At 39.3% G+C, this 19,924-nt stretch overlaps 1 protein-coding gene and 1 pseudogene across 2 annotated transcripts in view; one reads left to right on the forward strand and one right to left on the reverse strand.

Moving 5' to 3' along the window:
* The window catches only part of KPNA1 (karyopherin subunit alpha 1), an 80,853-nt gene that overhangs the window by 34,354 nt on the left and 26,575 nt on the right, over nt 1–19,924 (forward strand). Inside the window, exons 5-6 of the mRNA XM_079765675.1 lie at nt 1,044–1,138; nt 19,244–19,375. Of these exons, the coding sequence (XP_079621801.1) occupies nt 1,044–1,138; nt 19,244–19,375 (227 nt within the window). The remainder of the gene's footprint in view (nt 1–1,043; nt 1,139–19,243; nt 19,376–19,924) is intronic.
* On the reverse strand, nt 8,201–9,898 carry LOC307097221 (bifunctional purine biosynthesis protein ATIC-like; annotated as a pseudogene). Its single transcript has one exon. The product of its transcript is annotated as a bifunctional purine biosynthesis protein ATIC-like (transcript).

The following is a 19,924-nucleotide window of genomic DNA, read 5'->3' on the forward strand; positions in this document are numbered from 1 at the left end:
CAGCTGCCATTTTTCTTGCATTGCTACATAAATCTCATAAAAAATTTTGTCAAATCTCTTGCTGAAATTATTATGCTGATTGTTTAGGACATTTCCTATTCATCCAACAAGTTTCTACTGACTTCATTTATAAGCTACTCTGTTGTTATAAATGAAAATAATATTAATTTGGCAGTCATCTTTGGTGCATTCTTGCTCTGATTTCTGCTTCACAACTTAACAGCTGCAAAATTAAGTCCTGCAAGCACACTCAGAATGTCCTAATCCCATTTCTTTCCATTTTCAAACTGATGACATGTGCCAGAAAGCAAGATCTCAAATGCTCCCCTGATCCAGTTTGTTAAGATAGCTTATCTGTCTTGTCTGTCTGTCTGTCTATCTATCTATCATCTATCTATCTATCTATCTATCTATCTATCTATCTATCTATAAAAGGTTAATATGCAAAGTGTCCCCCTGGGAGTTCAAACGCTCGCTGTGAGGTGCGCTGACCACCAGGGGGTGGTGCGGAGTGAAGGAAGGCCCTGGCTAGCTGCCGGCAGCTGGGGAAGGGAGGCCCCAGCTGGCAGCCAGAAGGAAGGCCCCAATCGGCCCTGATTGCCGGTCAGGGCTGGGGACCCTACCCACGCCCCCATTGCTCTGAATTTCGTGCACCGGCCCTCTAGTGTTAAATGAAAAAGAGGAATAATAAACCCATACACAGAAAAAGGACTAGAAGGAAGTATACCAAAATAATAACAGTGGTTATCTTTGAATGGTTTTTCCTCTATTTTCTAAAATACTAGAGGTAGTAATTTTAATTTTTAAGAATTCTGCCTATCATTTTCATGTTAAGGCTTACTTTATTGTGAAATCTTTCAATGTGCTGCAGTCTCAAAGTGACCAAACTCAATTTTACATTGTTTTTCTTTTCGAGATTTCCAACATGAAAGAGATGCTAAAATGGAGGGAGGGATATTGTGAAGCAATTTTGACCTATAAAGTCTTTGCATTGAAATCAAAGGATTGTTTTTCTTCTTTCCTTTTATTTTATGGTGAGACAGAACCTAATCCTCCTATTGATGAAGTCATCAGCACACCAGGAGTAGTGGCCAGGTTTGTGGAATTCCTCAAACGAAAAGAGAATTGTACACTACAGGTACGAGACTTTACATTTCTTGCCTCATATCTTCTCTTCGCAAATTTATATTTTGTTACTTATTTTAATCTATATGAAGGTTTAGTTTTTTATAATGATGTTTCTAACAACCACATTGTAAGTTTCTTTAATAGTTTTTTAACATCTAGGTCCTTGATTTAACTCTTTAGAATTTTTGTCACGGAAAAGATTATTTTATGATGATTGTGGATAATACTTATCCAATAGGGAATTGTTTGCCATAGAGGAGCCATTATAGATAGGACGTAAGTGTGGGCTATGTAAAATTTAGTTTTGAAGGATTTTTAGATTATACTTGTTAGCTTTCTCACTAATCCCCAAATCTGGTCCTAATTAGTCCTTCCCCCCTACTTCCAAAGAACTGACAAGGAGATAGCTTTCTGCTGTGTTAATTTAGTCTATCAATACTGTGTTATCTTAAAATTCTAAGAGGAAATTCTACAAATTCTGGATTGGGTAATTTTCACAGTAAAAAGAACTACTGTCAACTGACTCATCCTGGGAGTTATTGAGAAATTTTAAAATACTATTTTGTGAGTGACATCAGAGCAATGGGGGGCGTGAGAGAGCCCCTTGTCCTCTTCCCTTGAAATTTCAACAAGTTGACCAACTATAATTCAACAAAGAAATCCCTGCTCAGCATAGACACATGCTGGAGAGACCTGCACATTGGAACATCTCAACGTTAACAACCGGGAATAAATGGGAGACGAGAAGGGAGGAAAGTGCAGACGGCCCTTAGACAGCCTTGCACTGGGGAGCTCATGGTTTGGCTGGCCAGGAGAAGGGAGAAAGCCTGTGGTAGCAGACTCTTCCTTCAGCTGGAGGAACAGAGAGCTTCGGGGGGTGGGGAGTCAGCCCAGCAGGCCTAGTGGCAGAGGAATGAATAGTGTCTGAATCAGCAGATGCCTGACAGGGTTCTGCCATGCAGCTCTCCACTTGCAAGCAGATGGTGTTTCATACAAAGAAATGGAACCACACAACTCCCATTGCCTTTGGAGTTGGGTCCAGGAGCATATTATCTATAAACCAAGAGCTATTGCAGTGGAACCACTGTCTCCTTCTGTGACTGATCTCCAGAAGGGGTACTTGGGGCAGGACCCATGGAGATCACGAATCGCCTTTACGGTGAGAGTAAAACAAACCTCACCCCCCCAAGAAGCTCGGCTGTACTCTCTTACAGAAGCCATGAGCTTCAAGACTGGGAGATCACAAAGGTAAACAATCTTGCAATTCAGTGCCATCTACTGGAAAATAGTAGAAAGACCTCTTTAGAGAGAAATACTACATACTAATAGGCAAAGGAGTACATCAAATACAATGAATAACCACAGTAATGAGGATAACCAGAAAGAAAATGAAAACTCTCCAGAAAGCAAGGTGGAACACATGGAAATCTATACTAATAAAAGGGTAATATGCTAATTAGACCGAATTTCTTCCAGACGACCTTCCGGACGTCCTTCCTGACAAAGCGGGACCCAGGTGCCTGCGGCTGCAGTCGGCCTGGTCGAAGCCAGCCTGGGTCCTTGGTGTGGGGGCCGAGGCAGAGGCGATTAGGGGCGATAAGGCTGGCAGGGGAGCAGTTAGGGGTGATCAGGCAGCCAGGCAGGCGAGGGGTTAGGAGCCAGTGGTCCCGGATTGTGAGAGGGATCAGGCCTAAACCGGCAGTCGGACTTCCCTGATTGTAGAGGGTGCATGCCAGACTGAGGGAGCCCCCGCCCCCGTGCATGAATTTCATGCATCGGGCCTCTATATATGATATAAATGACAAGAGATTTCAAGATTGCAGTTCTAAAAATACTTAACGAGCTGCAAGAGAATACAGACAAGTAATTCAGTGCACTCAGAAAACGAATGAATAAAACAAGTCCTTTACCTAAGCGATTGGAACTTTAAAAAAGAACCAATCAGAAATCCTGGAAATGAAGCATGCTGTAAAGGAGATCAAGAGTGAACTACTGCCCCATCTGGTTTGGCTCAGTGGATAGAGCGTCAGCCCGCTGACTGAAGAGTCCCAGGTTTAATTCCAGTAAAGGGTAAATAGCTTGGTTGCAGGTGCAATCCCCAGCCCCAGTTGGGGCACATGCAGGAGGCAACCACTGTCTCCCTCACATAGATGTTTCTCTCTCTCTGTCTTTCCCTCTCCTTCCACTCTCTCTGAAAATCAATGGAAAAATATCCTTGGATGAAGATTTAAAAAAAAAAAAAAAGAGTGAACTACTGAGCATAGAAAACAGAGCCAACCAGATGGAGTAAAGAATTAGTGATATCGAAGATAGGAATCTAGAAACCACTAAGAGGGGAGAAGAGAGAGATCTGAGCATAAAGAAAAATGAAAGCTCTACAAGAACTATCTGACTCCATCAGAAAAAGCAATATTAGAATTACTAGAGACCCAGTGCATGAAATTTGTGCACGGGTGGGGTCCCTAGGTCTGGCCAGCGATCAGGGCCGATCAGATTCCCCGCCTCCCCACCTCCTCCTTCCCTTGCTCCCTCAGCATCCTGCTGCCACCGCTGGTCACTCAACCATGTTCTGCGCCACCCTGTTGGTCAGCACATGTCATAGCGAGCGGTTGAACTTTCGGTCGAACTCCCGAGGGGACAATTTACATATTAACCTTTTATTATATAGGATAGGCATTCCAGAGAAGGAGGAGGGGGAGCATGGAACGGAAAGCCTATTTAAACAAATAGTGGATGAGAACTTCCCAAACCTCTGGGAAGAACTAGATCTTGAATCCAAGAAGCAAACAGAACACTTAGTTATCTCAGTCCAAAGAGGCCCTCTCCAAAGCACTTGGTATTCAAGTTATCAAAAATTAATGACACATCATTAAAATGTCCATACTACACAAGGCAATCTATAGACTCATTGCAATCCCTATTAAAATACCAATGAAATATTTCACAGAGCTAGAACAAATACTCCAAATATTTATATGGAATCAAAAAATACCCCAAATAGCTGCAGAAATTTTGAGAAAGAAAAAGTTGGAGGAATCACAATACCAGATTTCAAGTTATACTACAAAGCCACCATAATCAAAACAGCCTGTTACTGGCACAAGAACAGGCATATAGATCAATGGAACAGATCAGAGAACCCAGAAATTGACCCAAGCCATTACGCTCAATTAATATTTGACAAAGGAGGCAAGAGCATACAATGGAGTCAAGAGAGTCTCTTCAAGAAATGGTGTTGGGAAAATTGGACAGTTATATACAAAAAAATGAAACTAGACCACCAACTTACACCATACACAAGAATAAACTCAAATGGATAAAAGAACTTAAATTTTAAGTTGTGAAACCATAAAAATCCTAGAAGAAACCATAGGCAGCAAAACCCCAGACATTTCTTGTAGCAATATGTTTACAGATACATCTCCTAAGGCAAAGGAAACTAAGGAGAAAATAAACAAATGGGACTACATCAAAATAAAAAGCTTCACAGAAAAAGAAATCATCAACAAAATGAAAAGAGAGCCCACTCTATGGGAAAAGATATTTGGCAATGATTTATCTCATAAAGGGTTAATATCCAAACTATATAAGGAGCTCATACAACTTAACAAAAGGAAGACAATCCAATAAAAAAAAAAATGGACAAAGGACCTAAATAGACACTTCTCCAAAGAGGATATACAGATGGCTAAGAGACATATGAAAAAAATGCTAGAAGTCACTAATCATCTAAGAGATGCAAATCAAAACGATAATAAGGTATCATCTCACACCTGTCAGAAATGACTACCATCAACAAATCAACAAATGACAAGTGCTGGTGAGGACATGGAGAAAAGGGAACCCTAGTACACTGCTGGTGGGAATACAGACTGGTGCAACCATTATGGAAAATAGTATGGAGTTTCCTCAAAAAATTAAATATGCATTTGCCATTTGTCCCAGTGATCCTACTTCTAGGAATATATCCTAAGAAACCTGAAGCACCAATCAGAAAGAATGTATGCACCCCTGTGTTCATAGCAGCACAATTTATAATAGCTAAGATCTGGAAACAGCCCAAGTGCCCATCAGTAGATGAGTGGATAAAAAAGCTGTGGTACATTTATACCATGGAATACTATGCAGCAGTAAAAAAGAATCTCTTACCCTTTGAGACAGCATGGAGGGACCTGAAGAGTATCATGCTAAGTGAAATAAGTCAGTCAGAGAAGGACAGGTATCACATGATTGCACTCATAGGTGGAATCTAAGTAACAAAATAAACTGATGAACAGAATGAACACAGAGACATGGAAGCATGGAACAGAGTGCAAATCTCAGAGGGAAGGTGGGGGTGGGTGGGAGGTAGTCAACCAAAGATCTCGAATGCGTAATCCATGGACACAGACAATAGGGTGCTGAAGGCCTGGGGTGGGGAGGGGAGTATGGAGGTGGGCTGGAGGGGGCCAAGAGGGTGGGGCGAGGGGGACATATGTAATACTTACAACAATAAAGAATTATTTAAAAATAAATAAAGAAATCATGATGACAAAAAATTCTCAAAACAACCAGGGAAAAGAAGGAAGTGAACTAACTACAAAGGAAAACCCATGAGAATTTCATCCGATTCCTCAGCAGCAACTCTACAAGCCAGAATAGAGTGGATCCAAATATTCAAATGTCTGTACGAGAGAAATTACCAGCCATGAGTAATATATCCAGCAAGATTATCCTTTAAATGTGAAGGTGGAAAATAAGAAATAAAGATGTTCCCAGATATACAGAAGCTGAGGGATTTTATCACATCAATGTTTTTCTCTCAGGAAATACTCAAGGGAGTTATTCTACCTGAAACAAAGAACATGAGGTCACAGCACTATGGGTAAGATCACCAAAAAACTTACAGCATAAACGGATTATCTGTGATAACAAAAACATAAAAGGAGAGGGAAGTAAAGGTCTGAACTGGCAAAGGAGGATGAAAATCAGTTGCACTCAAAAGAAAATATGCTACAGTATATGTACAGGTTTATTTTTTATAAACCTAATGGTAACCACACACAAAAGTAACCAAAGCAGAACACATAGCTTAAAACAAGAGTAAAGAAGTATGGAGTACCACCAAACAAAAAGAATAGACAGAAACAGAAAGGAAAAGAAGCAATAGAGGCACAGGTCTACCAAAAAATAAAATGACTAAGAAATTTCATACATCAATAATTACCCTAAATATAAATGGTCTGAATTCACCAATAAAGTGGCAGAGAGTAGCAGACTTGATTAAAAACAGAACTCAACTATATGCTGCCTTCAGGAGGCACATCTATGCTTCAAAGACAAAGGTAGATTCAAAGTGAAAGGTGGAAAATGATTCTCCAAGCAAATAACATCCACAGAAAAGCAGGTGTAGCCATACTTATATCTGACAAAATAGATTTCAAGATAACAAAGGTAATAAGAGACAAAGATAGACATTTTATAATGATAAGGAGGGTACTATATCAGGAAAATATAACACTTTTTTTGTTGTTAGTCCTTACCTGAGGATATTTTTCCATTGATCTTTAGAGAGTGGAGGGGGAGAGACAGAGAAAAAGAAACATCGATGTGAGAGAGAGAGACATCGATTGGTTGCCTCCCATGCACACCTCAACTGGGGCCAGGGATCGAGCCTGCAACCGAGGTAAGTGCCCTTGACCGGGAATCAAATCCGGGACCCTTCAGTCCTCAGGCCGACATACTACCCACTGAGAAAAACTTGCCAGGGCAACACTTCTTAATATATATGCATCCAACCATGGAGCACTGGAATATATAAAACAGCTACTCATGGAATTAAAGTAACAAACAGATCAAAACACAGTTATACTTGGGGACCTTAACACTCCATTGATAGCTCTAGACAAATCAACCAAAAAGAAAATCAATTAAAGAAATATTGGCTTTACATGAAACACTGGATCAAATGGACATAATTGACATTTATAGAACTATTCATCCCAGAACATCAGATTATACATTCTTTTCCAGTGCACATGGAACTGTTTCAAGGATAGACCATATGTTGGGTCACAAAACTAGCATCAACAAATTCAAGAAGATTGAAATTATACCAAGCATATTTTCTAACCACAATGCCTTGAAATTAGAAATCAATTGCAAAAAGGAAGTAAAGAAACCCACAAATAGTCCTAACCAGTTTGAGTCAGTGCAGTGGTGGGCAAACTGCGGCTCGTGAGCCGCGGTTTGCCGCTCTGTTGACTAATGAGTTTGCCAACCACTGGGTCAGTGGATAGAGCATCAGCCTTCGGACTGAAGGGTCCCTGGTTCAATTCCAGTCAAGGGCACGTACCTCGGTTGCAGGCTCGATGCTGGCCCTGGTTGAGGCATGTGCAAAGACCACCACCAATCCTTGTGTTTCTCTCACATCCATGTTTCTCTCTCTCTTGTATCTCCCTCTCCCTTCCACTCTCTCTCGAAAACATGGAGCCTAGCCAGTTTGGCTCAGTGGATAGAGCGTCAGCCTGCGGACCAAAGGGTCCTGAGTTCGATTCTGGTCAAGGGCACGTGCCTTAGTTGCTGGCTCCTCCCTGACCCAGGCCCTAGTCAGAGGGCTTTTGCAGAAGGCAACCAATCAATGTGTTTCTTTCACATTGATGTTTCTCTCTGTCTCTCCCTAAAAATGAATGGAAAAATATCCTTGAGTGAGGATTAACAAAAAATAATAAAAATCAATGGAGAAATATCCTCTGATGAGGATTAACAAAAAAAGAAAAAGAAACCCACAAATACATGGAGATTAAACAACATACTATTAAAAAATGAATTGGTCAAAGAAGAAATAAAAGATGAGATCAAAAGATGTGTAGAGACAAATGAGAATGACAGTACAACATACCAAAACTTCTGGGATGCAGTGAAAGCAGTAAGAAGAAGAAAGTTTATATCATTGCAGGCCTATCTCAAGAGATGAGAAATCCAAAGTAAACAACCTAGCATCACATCTTTTTTTTTAAATCCTCACCCGAGGATATTTTTCCATTGATTTTTAGAGAGAGAGAGTGGAAGAGGGGGAAGGACGAGAGAAATATCAATGTGAGAGAAACACATCAATTGGTTTCCTCCTGTACAAGCCCTGACCAGGGCTTGGGCTGGGGAGGAGTCTGCAACCGAGGTACTTGCCCTAGACTGGGATCGAACCTGGGACCCTTTGGTCTGTAGGCCAATGCTCTGTCCACTGAGAAAAACTGGATAGGGTATAACATCACATATTTTTTTTCCCCCCAAGATTTTTATTCAGACTTATTGTCTTATTTTTTCCAAAGTATTTTCAAAGTTGCCCACATGATTTGTCACCCACATGATTTCTCACCAACATAAGCAAACTTAAAGCACATGTGTTGAGTTTAGTGATGAAAGAGCTGCAGACTCATGGGAGTGAGGACTATTCCCAGTTCATTGAGGGCCTCAATCACAACTTTGTCAGCAGCAGAACTGGATAGAGCAGCAGTATATGCCGCACCACTCCTTTTAGGTCTGTCCACATTATCCCTGAAAGAAAGAAGGCATCCTAGCTAACGGACACTTCACTAAGCTTGTCCACCCATTCCTTCTTCTTGGCTGCGGTCAGTAATTCAGGGACTTCTTCAAACAGCACATTCCACTTTACCAAATCTTAATCCTCACCGATGGTCCCATTAACATACTGATCGATGGCGTTGGAGATTTCTGCTCTCTTCACTCCAGTTTTGAACTTCATTGAGAGCACTGGTGGGTGAGGCTGAAGCCACCAGAAGTTAGCCTTATCTCCTGACAGGCGCGTGCACTAGATCCGAGACTGCTGTCCTGCTCCAATGCCAGTCACCTGCCCGTTCTTGGCATAGCACACGGAGTTGAACTGAGTGTACTTCCCAGCAGTGGTGGCCATGATGAGGTCTTGGAGCACAAATTCCGGCAAATCTTTTTTCTTGGTAACAACATTGCTAAATAATGACCTGTCGATGACACCATTATTTCTCTTCTGACTTAAACAGACCAAAGAGAGTCCGAACTTCATTCTCATCTGGATTGTAAGAATGGTCCATCGGAAGAACACAGTAGTTCCCATTTTTCTTTTTAGAAAGTATTTTCAAAGCTGCTTCTTCATATCCTTGGGGCAGTAATACCATCAGATATCTCTCTGGAGATTTTGGCAGTAGGGACATCACATATAGGGCATCAGATAGGGCAACAAAGTCACCAAATGAAGACATCCTATCAGCCGCTCTTGCTCATGCATGTGAAGTCGCTATGGGTGTGAGGGTTTTATACATGTCATAGACCATGCACACTTTGGCCTTATCTTCACTAAGGGGAACTCCAACAGCAGCGTCTGCTGGGTTGACATGCTTGAAAGAGGCAGCAGCTGGAAGGCCTCAGGCTTCTTTGAGTTCTTCACCAGCTGCTAGGCATTCAAAGCATCACACAAGTTTATAAATCCAGGGGCTCCATTTAGAATTGTGACGGGAAGCTTGGGCTGGAGTTTGATGAGAGTTCATTCCAAAACGCAAGGGCATCTGAGATAATCCTTTGCTGTTTTCTGAAGTAATCTGAAATTTCTTCATCATATTGTGCCATGTGAGTGAAAGCCTTCAAGGCCAACTGGCATCTGGTCTCCAAGGAGGTGTCTTTACTGTTGGAGCTCTGCATCTCTGTGGACATGGCAGCATAGTCCTCCAGTTCACACACTACTGTCACACCAGCGTGGTTTTTAGCTGCTGCTCAGCAGAGTTACTCCACCAATATCAATTTACTCAATAAAATAGGGATAGAAGGAGAGTACCTCAACATAATAAAGGCCATATATGATAAACCCTCAGCTAATATCATACTTAGAAGTGAAAAACTGAAAGCTTTTTTTTTTTTTTTTTAATAATTTTTATTGATTTCAGAGAGGAAGGAAGAGGGAGAGAGAGATAGAAACACCCATGAGAGAGAATCATGTATCGGCCGCCTCCTGCAAGTCTCCCACTGGGGATCAGGCCCACAACCCGGGCCTGCGCCCTTGACTGGAATTGAACCTGGGACTTTTCAGTTTGCAGGCCGACACTCTATCCACTGCGCCAAACCGGCTAGGGCTGAAAGCTTTTCTTAAGATCAGGAACAAGACAAGGATGTCCACTTTTCAAGATTCTTACTCAACATAGTGCTGGAAGTCCTAGCCAGAGCAATAAGGCAAGAGAAAGAAATAAGCATCAAAATAGGGAAGGAAGAAGTAAAACTATCACTTTTTGCAGATGACATGATTCTGTATATAGAACATCCGAAAGACTCCACCAAAAAACTATTAGAAACAATAAACAAATATAATAATTGCAGGATACTAAGTCAGTGTGCAAAAATCCATTGCCTTCCTATATACTAACAACAAAACTTCAGAAAAAGAAATGCAAAAAATAAATCCTTTTGCAATTGCAATCAAAATAATAAAATACCTAGGAATAAACTTAACAAAGAACGTGAAAGACCTAAATATGGAAAATTACAAAGCATTAGTAAAAGAGATTGAAAAAGACAACAAAATGAAAAAATAACCTGTGTTCATGAATTAGGAAGGATCAACATAGTTAAAATGGCCATATTACCCAAAGCAATAATATACAGATTTAATGCAATACCCATCAAAATCTCAATGTCATTCTTTGAAGAAATAGAATGAGAAACTATCAGATTTTTATGGAAGCATAAAAGACCCCAAATAGACAAGGCAATCCTGAGAAAAAAGAATGAAGCTGGAGGTATAATGCTACCTGACTTCATATTATACTACAGAGCTATGGTAATCAAAACAGCATGGTATTCGCAGAGAAACAGATACACCCATCAGTGAAACAGAATAGAGAGCCCAACTATAAAATTACATGTAAATGGACAGATAATTTTCAACAAAGGAGCCAGAACACAGAATGGAGCAAACATAGTCTCTTCAACAAATGGTGCTGGGAAAACTAGAAAGCCACATGCAAACGAATGAAACTGGATTACAGTTTGTCCCTGTGTACAAAAATTAATTCAAAATGGACCAAAGACCTAAATATAAGACCTGAAATAATAAGCTCCATAGAAGAAAATATAGGTACCAACTTTATGGACCTTAGTCATAGAGAACATTTTATGAACTTGACCCCAAAGGCAAGGGAAGTGAAGGCAAAAATAAATGAATGGGACTATATATATCAAACTAAAAAAGCTTCTGCACAGCAAGAGAAACCAACAACAAAACAAAAGAGGCAGCCAACCAGATGGGAGATGATATTTGCACACAGTGGCTCCGACAAAGGTTTAATTTCCAAAATATATAAAGAACTCATAAAACTCAATACCAAACAATCAAAAAGTGGGCAGAGGACCTGAAAATACACCTCTCCCAAAAAGACATACAAACAGCCAATAGATGTAAGAAAAGTTCTACCTCCCTGGCAATTAGGGAAATACAAATCAAGACTACAATGAAATACCACCTCACACCTGTTAGTGTGACCATTATCAACAAGACAAGCAATGACAAGTGTTGGAGAAGTCGTGGGAGAAAAAAGAACCCTCATCCACTGCTGGTGGGAATGTAGACTGGTACAAACACTATGGAAAGCAGTCTGGCGATTCCTCAAAAAAAAAAAAAAAAGAATAGAGCTACTATAGGACCCAGCAATTTCTCTCCTGGGTATATACCCAGAAAAGTTGAAATCATGTATTTTCAAAGATATATGCACCTCTATGCTCATTGCAGCATTATTCACAGTGGACAAGACATGGAAACAACCCAAGTGTCCTGCATTAGAGGACTAGATAAAGATGATGTGGTACATATACACAATGGAATACTACTCAGCCATAAGAAAGGATGAAATAGTGCCATTTGCAATAAAATGGATGGACCTTGAGAACATTATCTTGAGTGAAATAAATCGGTCAGAAAAAGCTAAGAACCACATGATTTCACTCATATGTGAGATATAAAACTGAAACTCGTGAACACAGCAGTATGTTGGTTGCCAGAGGGAAGGAAAGGGGGTCCTAATATATGGTGACAGGAGATTTGACTTTGGATGTTGAGCACATGGTGCAATATGCAGATCTTATAACATAGAAACACATACCAGAAACATATGATGTTGACTAATGTCACCCCAATAAATTTAATTTAAAAAAAATACAATTTTGTTCCTGAGTAAAGTTGAATAAGTTGGTCATTTTTCAGTAGCTAGACTTCCTTGGAGTAACAGCTGAATTAATATCTCTATTCTTTAACAAATACCTGTGACACCTAAATTATCAAGTATTTGTAGGATCTAATATGAAGGGTTTAGGCAACTATAATAATTGGTTAGGTACCAACTAGATTACAAAAATGGGGTTATTTTTCCAAGTAAATGTTTGCCAATAACAAGTTAATCATAAAGATAACTTTTGCCCCCTGTTTGCTTTTGCCTTACCATAAGGCTGTAGGGATTGGGACATTTTTGTAAATGACAACTCTGTCCCCAGGTTCCTTGCTGTCCAGAGTCTTATAGACAGTTCATAAGACTTGATGCTTTGTCTTGATATTTTCTCTCCTTTCCTCCCACTCCATCTTTCTCCCTCTTTTACTCTCTTTGTTGCGGTGATGCGTTTCTTCCAGAGGAAAAACAAGAAATCCAGAAAAGGTAGAGTACTTCAGTGCCCCTTCAGTTTTTCTTCTCCAGTTTGACATTTACTAATCCCCAAATTCATTTGAATTAAGATTCTGTTTTGCTAGCTGCCTCCTGGATTATAATTCTGGTCCCCATCTAAGGCCAGGATCACCATCACCTGAAAAGTTATCAGGTTCAACTAGAAAGCAAGAAAAGAAAGACTTCTCAGAAAAAAAGGAAATCCAGACAACCAACACTGCAGAGAACAGAGCCTGAGCCCCTAAGCTATCTGCCAAGAGTACCAGAGGAACCCAATGAAGAGCCTTACTGCAGTTTATCATTTGAAAAGCTTTGTAGGAAGAGGGAGGTAGGGAAAATTATTTTGTTCATGTGAAAATATGTTTATCCTGTCTCTGACAATGAGAGTAGTTCCGAATGCTGAGTTTACTCCTCCATCTAGCAGTTCTTAATAGGGGATTGCAGAGGTCCAGTTTCTTAATGCACTATAGATAAATGGTATAACCTAGGCCTAAAATGAAAAGTCAGAGAAATGGGTACTTCCTCATCTCTACATTCTCCAGTATTCTCTCAGACAGTGCCCTCTCCTGGCTAGCTTGTATAAATTTTACATCATTTTTTATTCTGCTATCCTAGAATTTGTATCCTTAAAACATCTGTAGATGAATGCCATCAGAAATCTCTAAGTTGCTTCTATCTAAATTCTCAGATTCCACCCTTTTGTAAACTAATAATTAGGCTGAAAGATTGAGAAATTATTTCTCTGGAAGTGACCATCTCATGATTTTAACCTTAGATGTCCAAACACTCTGAGAAATAATCAACCTATCTTTTATCTGAAAGTCATCCCCAGCTTTTCTTCTGTGTACATTTAAGCACAACATGATGTTCTTCCTCCAGTGTGACTAATGGGTAACCTTGACCCCTCTCCCCCCAAAAGCAGGAGGAGCAAGTATATTGAGGGAGACCTTAGGGCCAGGAGGCTTTGTGCTTAAATAATTAGATGTGTTCTGGTAAACTTGGAGGGCACTCCTTCCTCTGTCTTCTTGGATACTCCTACCTGCTTGTTGGAAAGTTGGATAGTGTGTCTTTGGAATGGGGCTTTTGCCATTTCACTTTCAGGAAGAGAATAATAACATGGTCATAATAGCTAAACTCACTAATAAATCCTGTGGACAAACTTAATTCGTTCATTCCATAGATAAAGGACTGAATCCTAGTAAAGGGTCTCTCCACTTCCTTTCTGGCTTTCCTTATCTGGAAATCAGTGAGGTGACTCAAACTAGGGAGATAAAAACTCCTGCTTTGGGCAGTGCTATCCGGATACTCTCTTACCATCAAACATGATGAACATGGGTGGAATCTAGGATTTAGAAAGCAGACAATACCATTTGGCTAAGGGCATCCTGAGTCCAGGCCCAGCATCTCTGTATTGTTCTTTGCCGTGCTAAGAGGTTACATTCTCAAACTTTATAGAAGCTTATAAGAATTTTTAGAAATAAGTAAATTGCCTCCTAGCTCCCATTATTAGACACATACTCGCCTTAGGGTCATAAATTTGAAAAAAAATACAAAAAAACCAAAAAGGTTTAGTTTCCCCATTTCCTGCCTCTCATCCCTTCTAAAAGCTTAATGTGAATAAACTGCAGTAAGCCTTCATCCTCCTACTTTTTTCCCCATCTTCATTGGTCCCTCTTCATTTCTTGAAAGGTTGCTCAGATGACTCAGGCACTGTTCTCCACAGAGTTTTATATCTGGGTTTATTTTTCTGATGTGAGCCTTTCTTTTCACTTGCTCTCCAGGTGAGCCTGGCATTTGCTAGGAACCAGAGTGGACCCAGCAAAGTGGCCAGCAACAGAGTCCTGATCCAAATGGAGAAAGGGAACCAGGCGTACCTCAACCTGGAGTGGGAAACTTGATAGGAGGTCAGAAGTATTTCAGCTTTGGATTTTCATTTTCCTTATTTAAGGAACTGAGCACCAGAAGGTAGAGACTCAGGGAAGAGAGAAAATATCAAAACTTCAGTGTACCCTTTAGATTTCAGTTGTAGCCTTATTTAGCAAGTTCTGGATAGTGAAAAATAATGGAATTACAATTTATAAGCAATTACAGCTGCATGACAGGTTGTTTCCTTGTATGGTGCCATTCTTGCAACACTAAGAATATAGTAGTTTACGACGACAAACAGGAAGTAAAGGTGATAGTAGCTATTTTGGCAACCATTTATTACTTTAGGTAGTACTATTAAATTTTTTTTTCCATTCATGTTACTGATTTGTTTTTGAATCACATGGTTACTTAAATTAATTTTCCTTGCCATTTCTATCATAATTTTATGCCATTGTTCTGTCAACTCTGGGCTATCCCATTTTGCAACTATCTTTCATGTTAAATTCTAATCAGGGATCCAGCGCCAAAACATTAACCTAAAAAGTGACTGCAGAATCCAGTGAAAAATAAGTTTATCACACACATAATACATGGGTATAGCAAATTGCACAAATAGCTTGATGAGTTTTTATGAGGTAAACATTAATCAGCACCCAGTGTGGTGTGTACGTTCGTATGTTTTAATGCTTTATTAATGCATGAGTATGATTTAGTTTTTAGTGGCTTTCTGGTTATTAGTTATTTTCTTTTTTTGGCCTAGTAATGGCAGAACTAATTTCTGATTTTCATTCTTACCAAGAGAGACCTTGGATCTTTGTGCTCAGAGGTTGCCATCATTATGTTCTTCTTAGTAATAAACATGACTCTGGTACATTCTTCTTTTGCTGAGATGTCCTAATTTCTAATTTCCATCCATTCATGTTTAGGCTATTTTTCATTTAATCCATATTTTCCTAATCATTGTCACTCTTTTATTTTGCTTTTCTAGTTTATTCATGTAAGTAGCATCTGGAATTCTCTCTCATTTTCTGTAAGATCTTTGGTCATCAGACAAATAGCAGTTTGGACTCTGGCAGCAATTATTATTCTAATTTCTTCTCATTGATACCTCTTTAATATATTCTTTATATACGCAGATTATTGTTACCACTTCTTTTGCAATAAAATCAACACCACAGTCTTTTCACTTAGATATTGTTTTGTATGCTGATCTTATTCATTATTTACAGATTGCTTTGCCTCACAGTTTTCATTTCTTTGACGTGATCTCTACATAAACGACAACTCTTTGTTGAGCTTTGAGCCTGCCTTTTAGTAGAAAAGTTTGCTTTTTTTAAAAAATATATTTTATTGATTTTTTACAGAGAGGAGGGAAGAGGGATAGAGAGTTAGAAACATCGATGAGAGAGAGACATCGATCAGCTGCCTCCTGCACACCTCCCACTGAGGATGTGCCCGCAACCAAGGTACATGCCCTTGACTGGAATCGAACCTGGGACCTTTCAGTCCGCAGGCCGACGCTCTATCCACTGAGCCAAACCGGTCTCGGCTAGAAAAGTTTGCTTTTATATTCACATTATACATGTCTGTTTTAGTAATTAATTTCCCTAGTAAGCAAAAGAAACAACATTTTAGGTGAACTGTGTTTTCAGTTTAATATCCACTAAATAATTTGACATTTCTGGCGCTAGATACCAAAACTACAGTTGAAATAATCTTGTCAGTGTTACAGGTATACTTCAGAGAGAAAACTGAAAAAGGAAGCCAGAGAAGCTGGCTACAAGTGTATTAGAATAGGAGACTAAAGTCTACTTCTCTTTGGATGTGTAACATTGCTCAAATCATTAGTTAGATTGTTGGATCTTTTTCTAATAGTTTCCTTATTCATAAACTAGAGAAGTGCCAGACTTCTCTGGGTTGCTGTGAGAAACATCTGAGAGTATGTGACTAATATAAAGTGCTCTATAAATGTAAAGTTTCAATTTAGACAGATTGAAATGGGCTTGAGCATTGGTTTCAGTAGTGATTTAATTATAGGGGGTTATTTGATGTGTTTGGTTTTTTTAATCCTTACCCGAGGATTTAAAAAGATATATGTATTGTTACTGGTTTCAGAGATGAAGGAAAAGGGAGAGAGAGATAGAAACATCAATGATGAGAGAGAGTCATTGATCAGCTGCCTCCTGCAAACCCCACACTGGGGATCAAGCCTGCAATCTGGGCATGTGCGCTGACTGGGAATTGAACCGAGAACTCCTGGTTCATAGGTCGATGCTCAACCAATGAGCTACACCTGCTGAGCCCAAGGATATTTTTATTTATTTTTTAGAGAGAGAAGAGAAACATCGATGTGTGAGAGAAATATCAATCTGTTGCCTCCCATATGTGCCCGGACCGGGGATTGAACCGCAATCTTTTTGTTGTATAAGATGACACTCAGCCAGCTGAGCCACCTGACTGGCTGGGCTGATGGGTTTTGTGATGATTCAGTGTTTAAAAGTTTCTTGAACTTCTCTCATAACAAAAAGTTAACAGACAGAAAGGATGCTCCTATTCCGGTACTGATTGCTGTTATAATATCAGTGTCCACTGTAGCTACCAAGCCACTTCATTTCACTTGTGCATGTCACATTTATAGGTTTCTTTGAACATCCTCTTCTTTAAACATCTTCTGCTGTGAATTTGCTATCATTCATATGTGGCTTTGAACTGTGCTAACCAGATTTCTTCCATCTTCTCTCACCCCTTATGATTGATGTGTGTTGTTGTTTTTTTATGACAACTGCCTTTCAGTCTACCCCAAAGCTTAGAAGAGTCATAGCTCCTTTTTTAATATATATTTTTATTGATTTCAGAGAGGAAGGGAGAGATAGATAGAAACATCAGTGATGAGAGAGAATCATTGATCCGCTGCCTCCTGCATGCCCCACACTGGGGATCAAGCCCACAAATCTGGGCATGTGCCCTTGATGAGAATCAAACCTTTAGTCCACGGGCCAACGCTCTATCCACTGAGTCAAACCGACTATGGCCGTGGTCGGCAAACTGCGGCTCGCGAGCCACATGCGGCTCTTTGGCCCCTTGAGTGTGGCTTTTCCACAAAATACCATGTCCTGGGCGAGTCTATTTTGAAGAAGTGGCGTTAGAAGAAGTTTAAGTTTAAACAATTTGGCTCTCAAAAGAAATTTCAATCGTTGTACTGTTGATATTTGGCTCTGTTGACTAATGGGTTTGTAGACCACTGGGCTAGGGCTTTAATTGATCTTTCATTCAAGGGGCATACCACTGAATTTTTTTCTGCATATGAGCTTTGTTAAAGGATGATTAAAAGACAAAACAGGAGAAGGAATAAAAAACTAAGAACTCAACTATAATAGAACTGTAAGAGTTCATTTTTGGATTTTAATAGTTAATTCCTAGATTTATAATAGGCTCGAGTCAAGTTACTATAGAAGGGGTAAGATTAGTAATATGCAGTGATTTTCATTGACCACAATTTTCTTCAGAATCTCTGTTTACCAGTTTATTAACCTTTAAGGATGTTCTTGTTTTTAAAAAATATATATATTTTTATTGATTTCAGAGAGGAAGGGAGAAGGAGAGAGAGATAGAAATGTCAATGATGAGAGAATCATTGATTGGCTGCCTCCTGCATGCCCCCTACTAGGGATTGAGAGCCCACAACCTGGGCATGTGCCCTTGACCGGAACTGAATCCAGGACCTTTCAGTCCATAGGCTGGCACTCTGTCCCCTGAGCAAAACCGGCTAGGGCTAAGAATGTTCTTTTTAATCTTACCTCTGTGCCTTGGTGTGGAGCCTTCTCATTTATTGGAAGCTCTTATGCTCTGAAGTTCCCATTTCTATTAATTATATGCCTATTAACTTATTTTGGCCTACTTATCATTTAAAGCAGCAGTCGCCAACCGATGGTCCGTGAGGTCCAAAAGGTTGGCGACCACTGGTTTAAGGAAACCTTTGGAGCAGCGGTTGCCAACCGGTGGCCTGTGGACCACTGGTGGTTGATGAGGTCTAAAAGGTTGGCGACCGCGACCGCTGATTTAAAACATCTTTTGCCTTTTTCACTCTACCTGTTTTTTCTTCCCATCTTTGTTCCCTAATCACCCTGATGTCTCTGTGTAGGTAATAAGTATTTACAGTTACTGGTGACTCCTTCCAGAGATACTCTGTACAATAAGTAAATTAATGCATACATTCTCTCTTAACCCTTTTAGAAAATATATTATGGTATCATATTAATGTATGCTGTTTTTCATTTTTTTAAAAATTCATAATTTGGGAGATTATTCCATGTTAGCATATGAAGCACTCCCTCATTTTTTTTATTGTCTCTTGTCAGCTCTGCCTTGATCTGAAATTTTAGACACCTGAATAGTTCTCTGGGCGCTGAGGTATTTCTTCTGGGAATTCTTTTTAAAATTAATATAGTATTTACCTGATAGGTTATATATACAAATAATCTCAGATTTTTTTCTTCACGTATAGAAAACCTAATTGTTATAATTAAACATGCTATTAAAATCTTAATGATATAATGAAATTATTTTTATTTTTATAGTTTGAATCAGCTTGGGTATTGACAAATATTGCTTCAGGAAATTCTCATCAGACCCGGATTGTAATTCAGGCAGGAGCTGTGCCTATCTTCATAGAGTTGCTCAGCTCAGAGTTTGAAGATGTCCAGGAGCAGGTAAAAAAATGAAACAGATAAAGAGAAGCAGGTGAAAGAATACAATTTTCTTACATTTAGGGCCTCAGTTTTACCACTTGGCCATGACAGTCTATGGTTCATTACAGAGGGAACATTCTAGAAATCTAAATTTACCAAAGTAAAAAATTTATAGTGAATATTGGTAGAATTTCTTCTAGAAACAAAACCATTTTTCCTTCCAATCCTGAACTTCTTTAATCCCTATAGATATAGATATACTTTTTAGATCACTAATTGAACTTTTTTTTATAGGAATCTAGTGTTGATTGAAATAACAGATCTTTGCCATTTTTGTGCACAAAAGCCTTAGGAAACATGAATTTTTTTATTACTGCCAACTTTATCAAATTCATAAATATAAAAAACTAAGTGGGAATAATTTTCTTCTGCAGGTTTATTGAGGTATAATTGACTTAAAATAAACTGCATATATTTAAATTAATAAGTTTTGACATATATACCCATGAAACCATTATGATAATCAAGAAAGTTGATATATCCATCACTTGTCCAAAAGTTTTGTGTTTT

Source organism: Cnephaeus nilssonii (genome assembly GCF_951640355.1).
Source record: "Cnephaeus nilssonii genome assembly, chromosome: 3".
Taxonomy (NCBI): Eukaryota; Metazoa; Chordata; class Mammalia; order Chiroptera; family Vespertilionidae; genus Cnephaeus; species Cnephaeus nilssonii.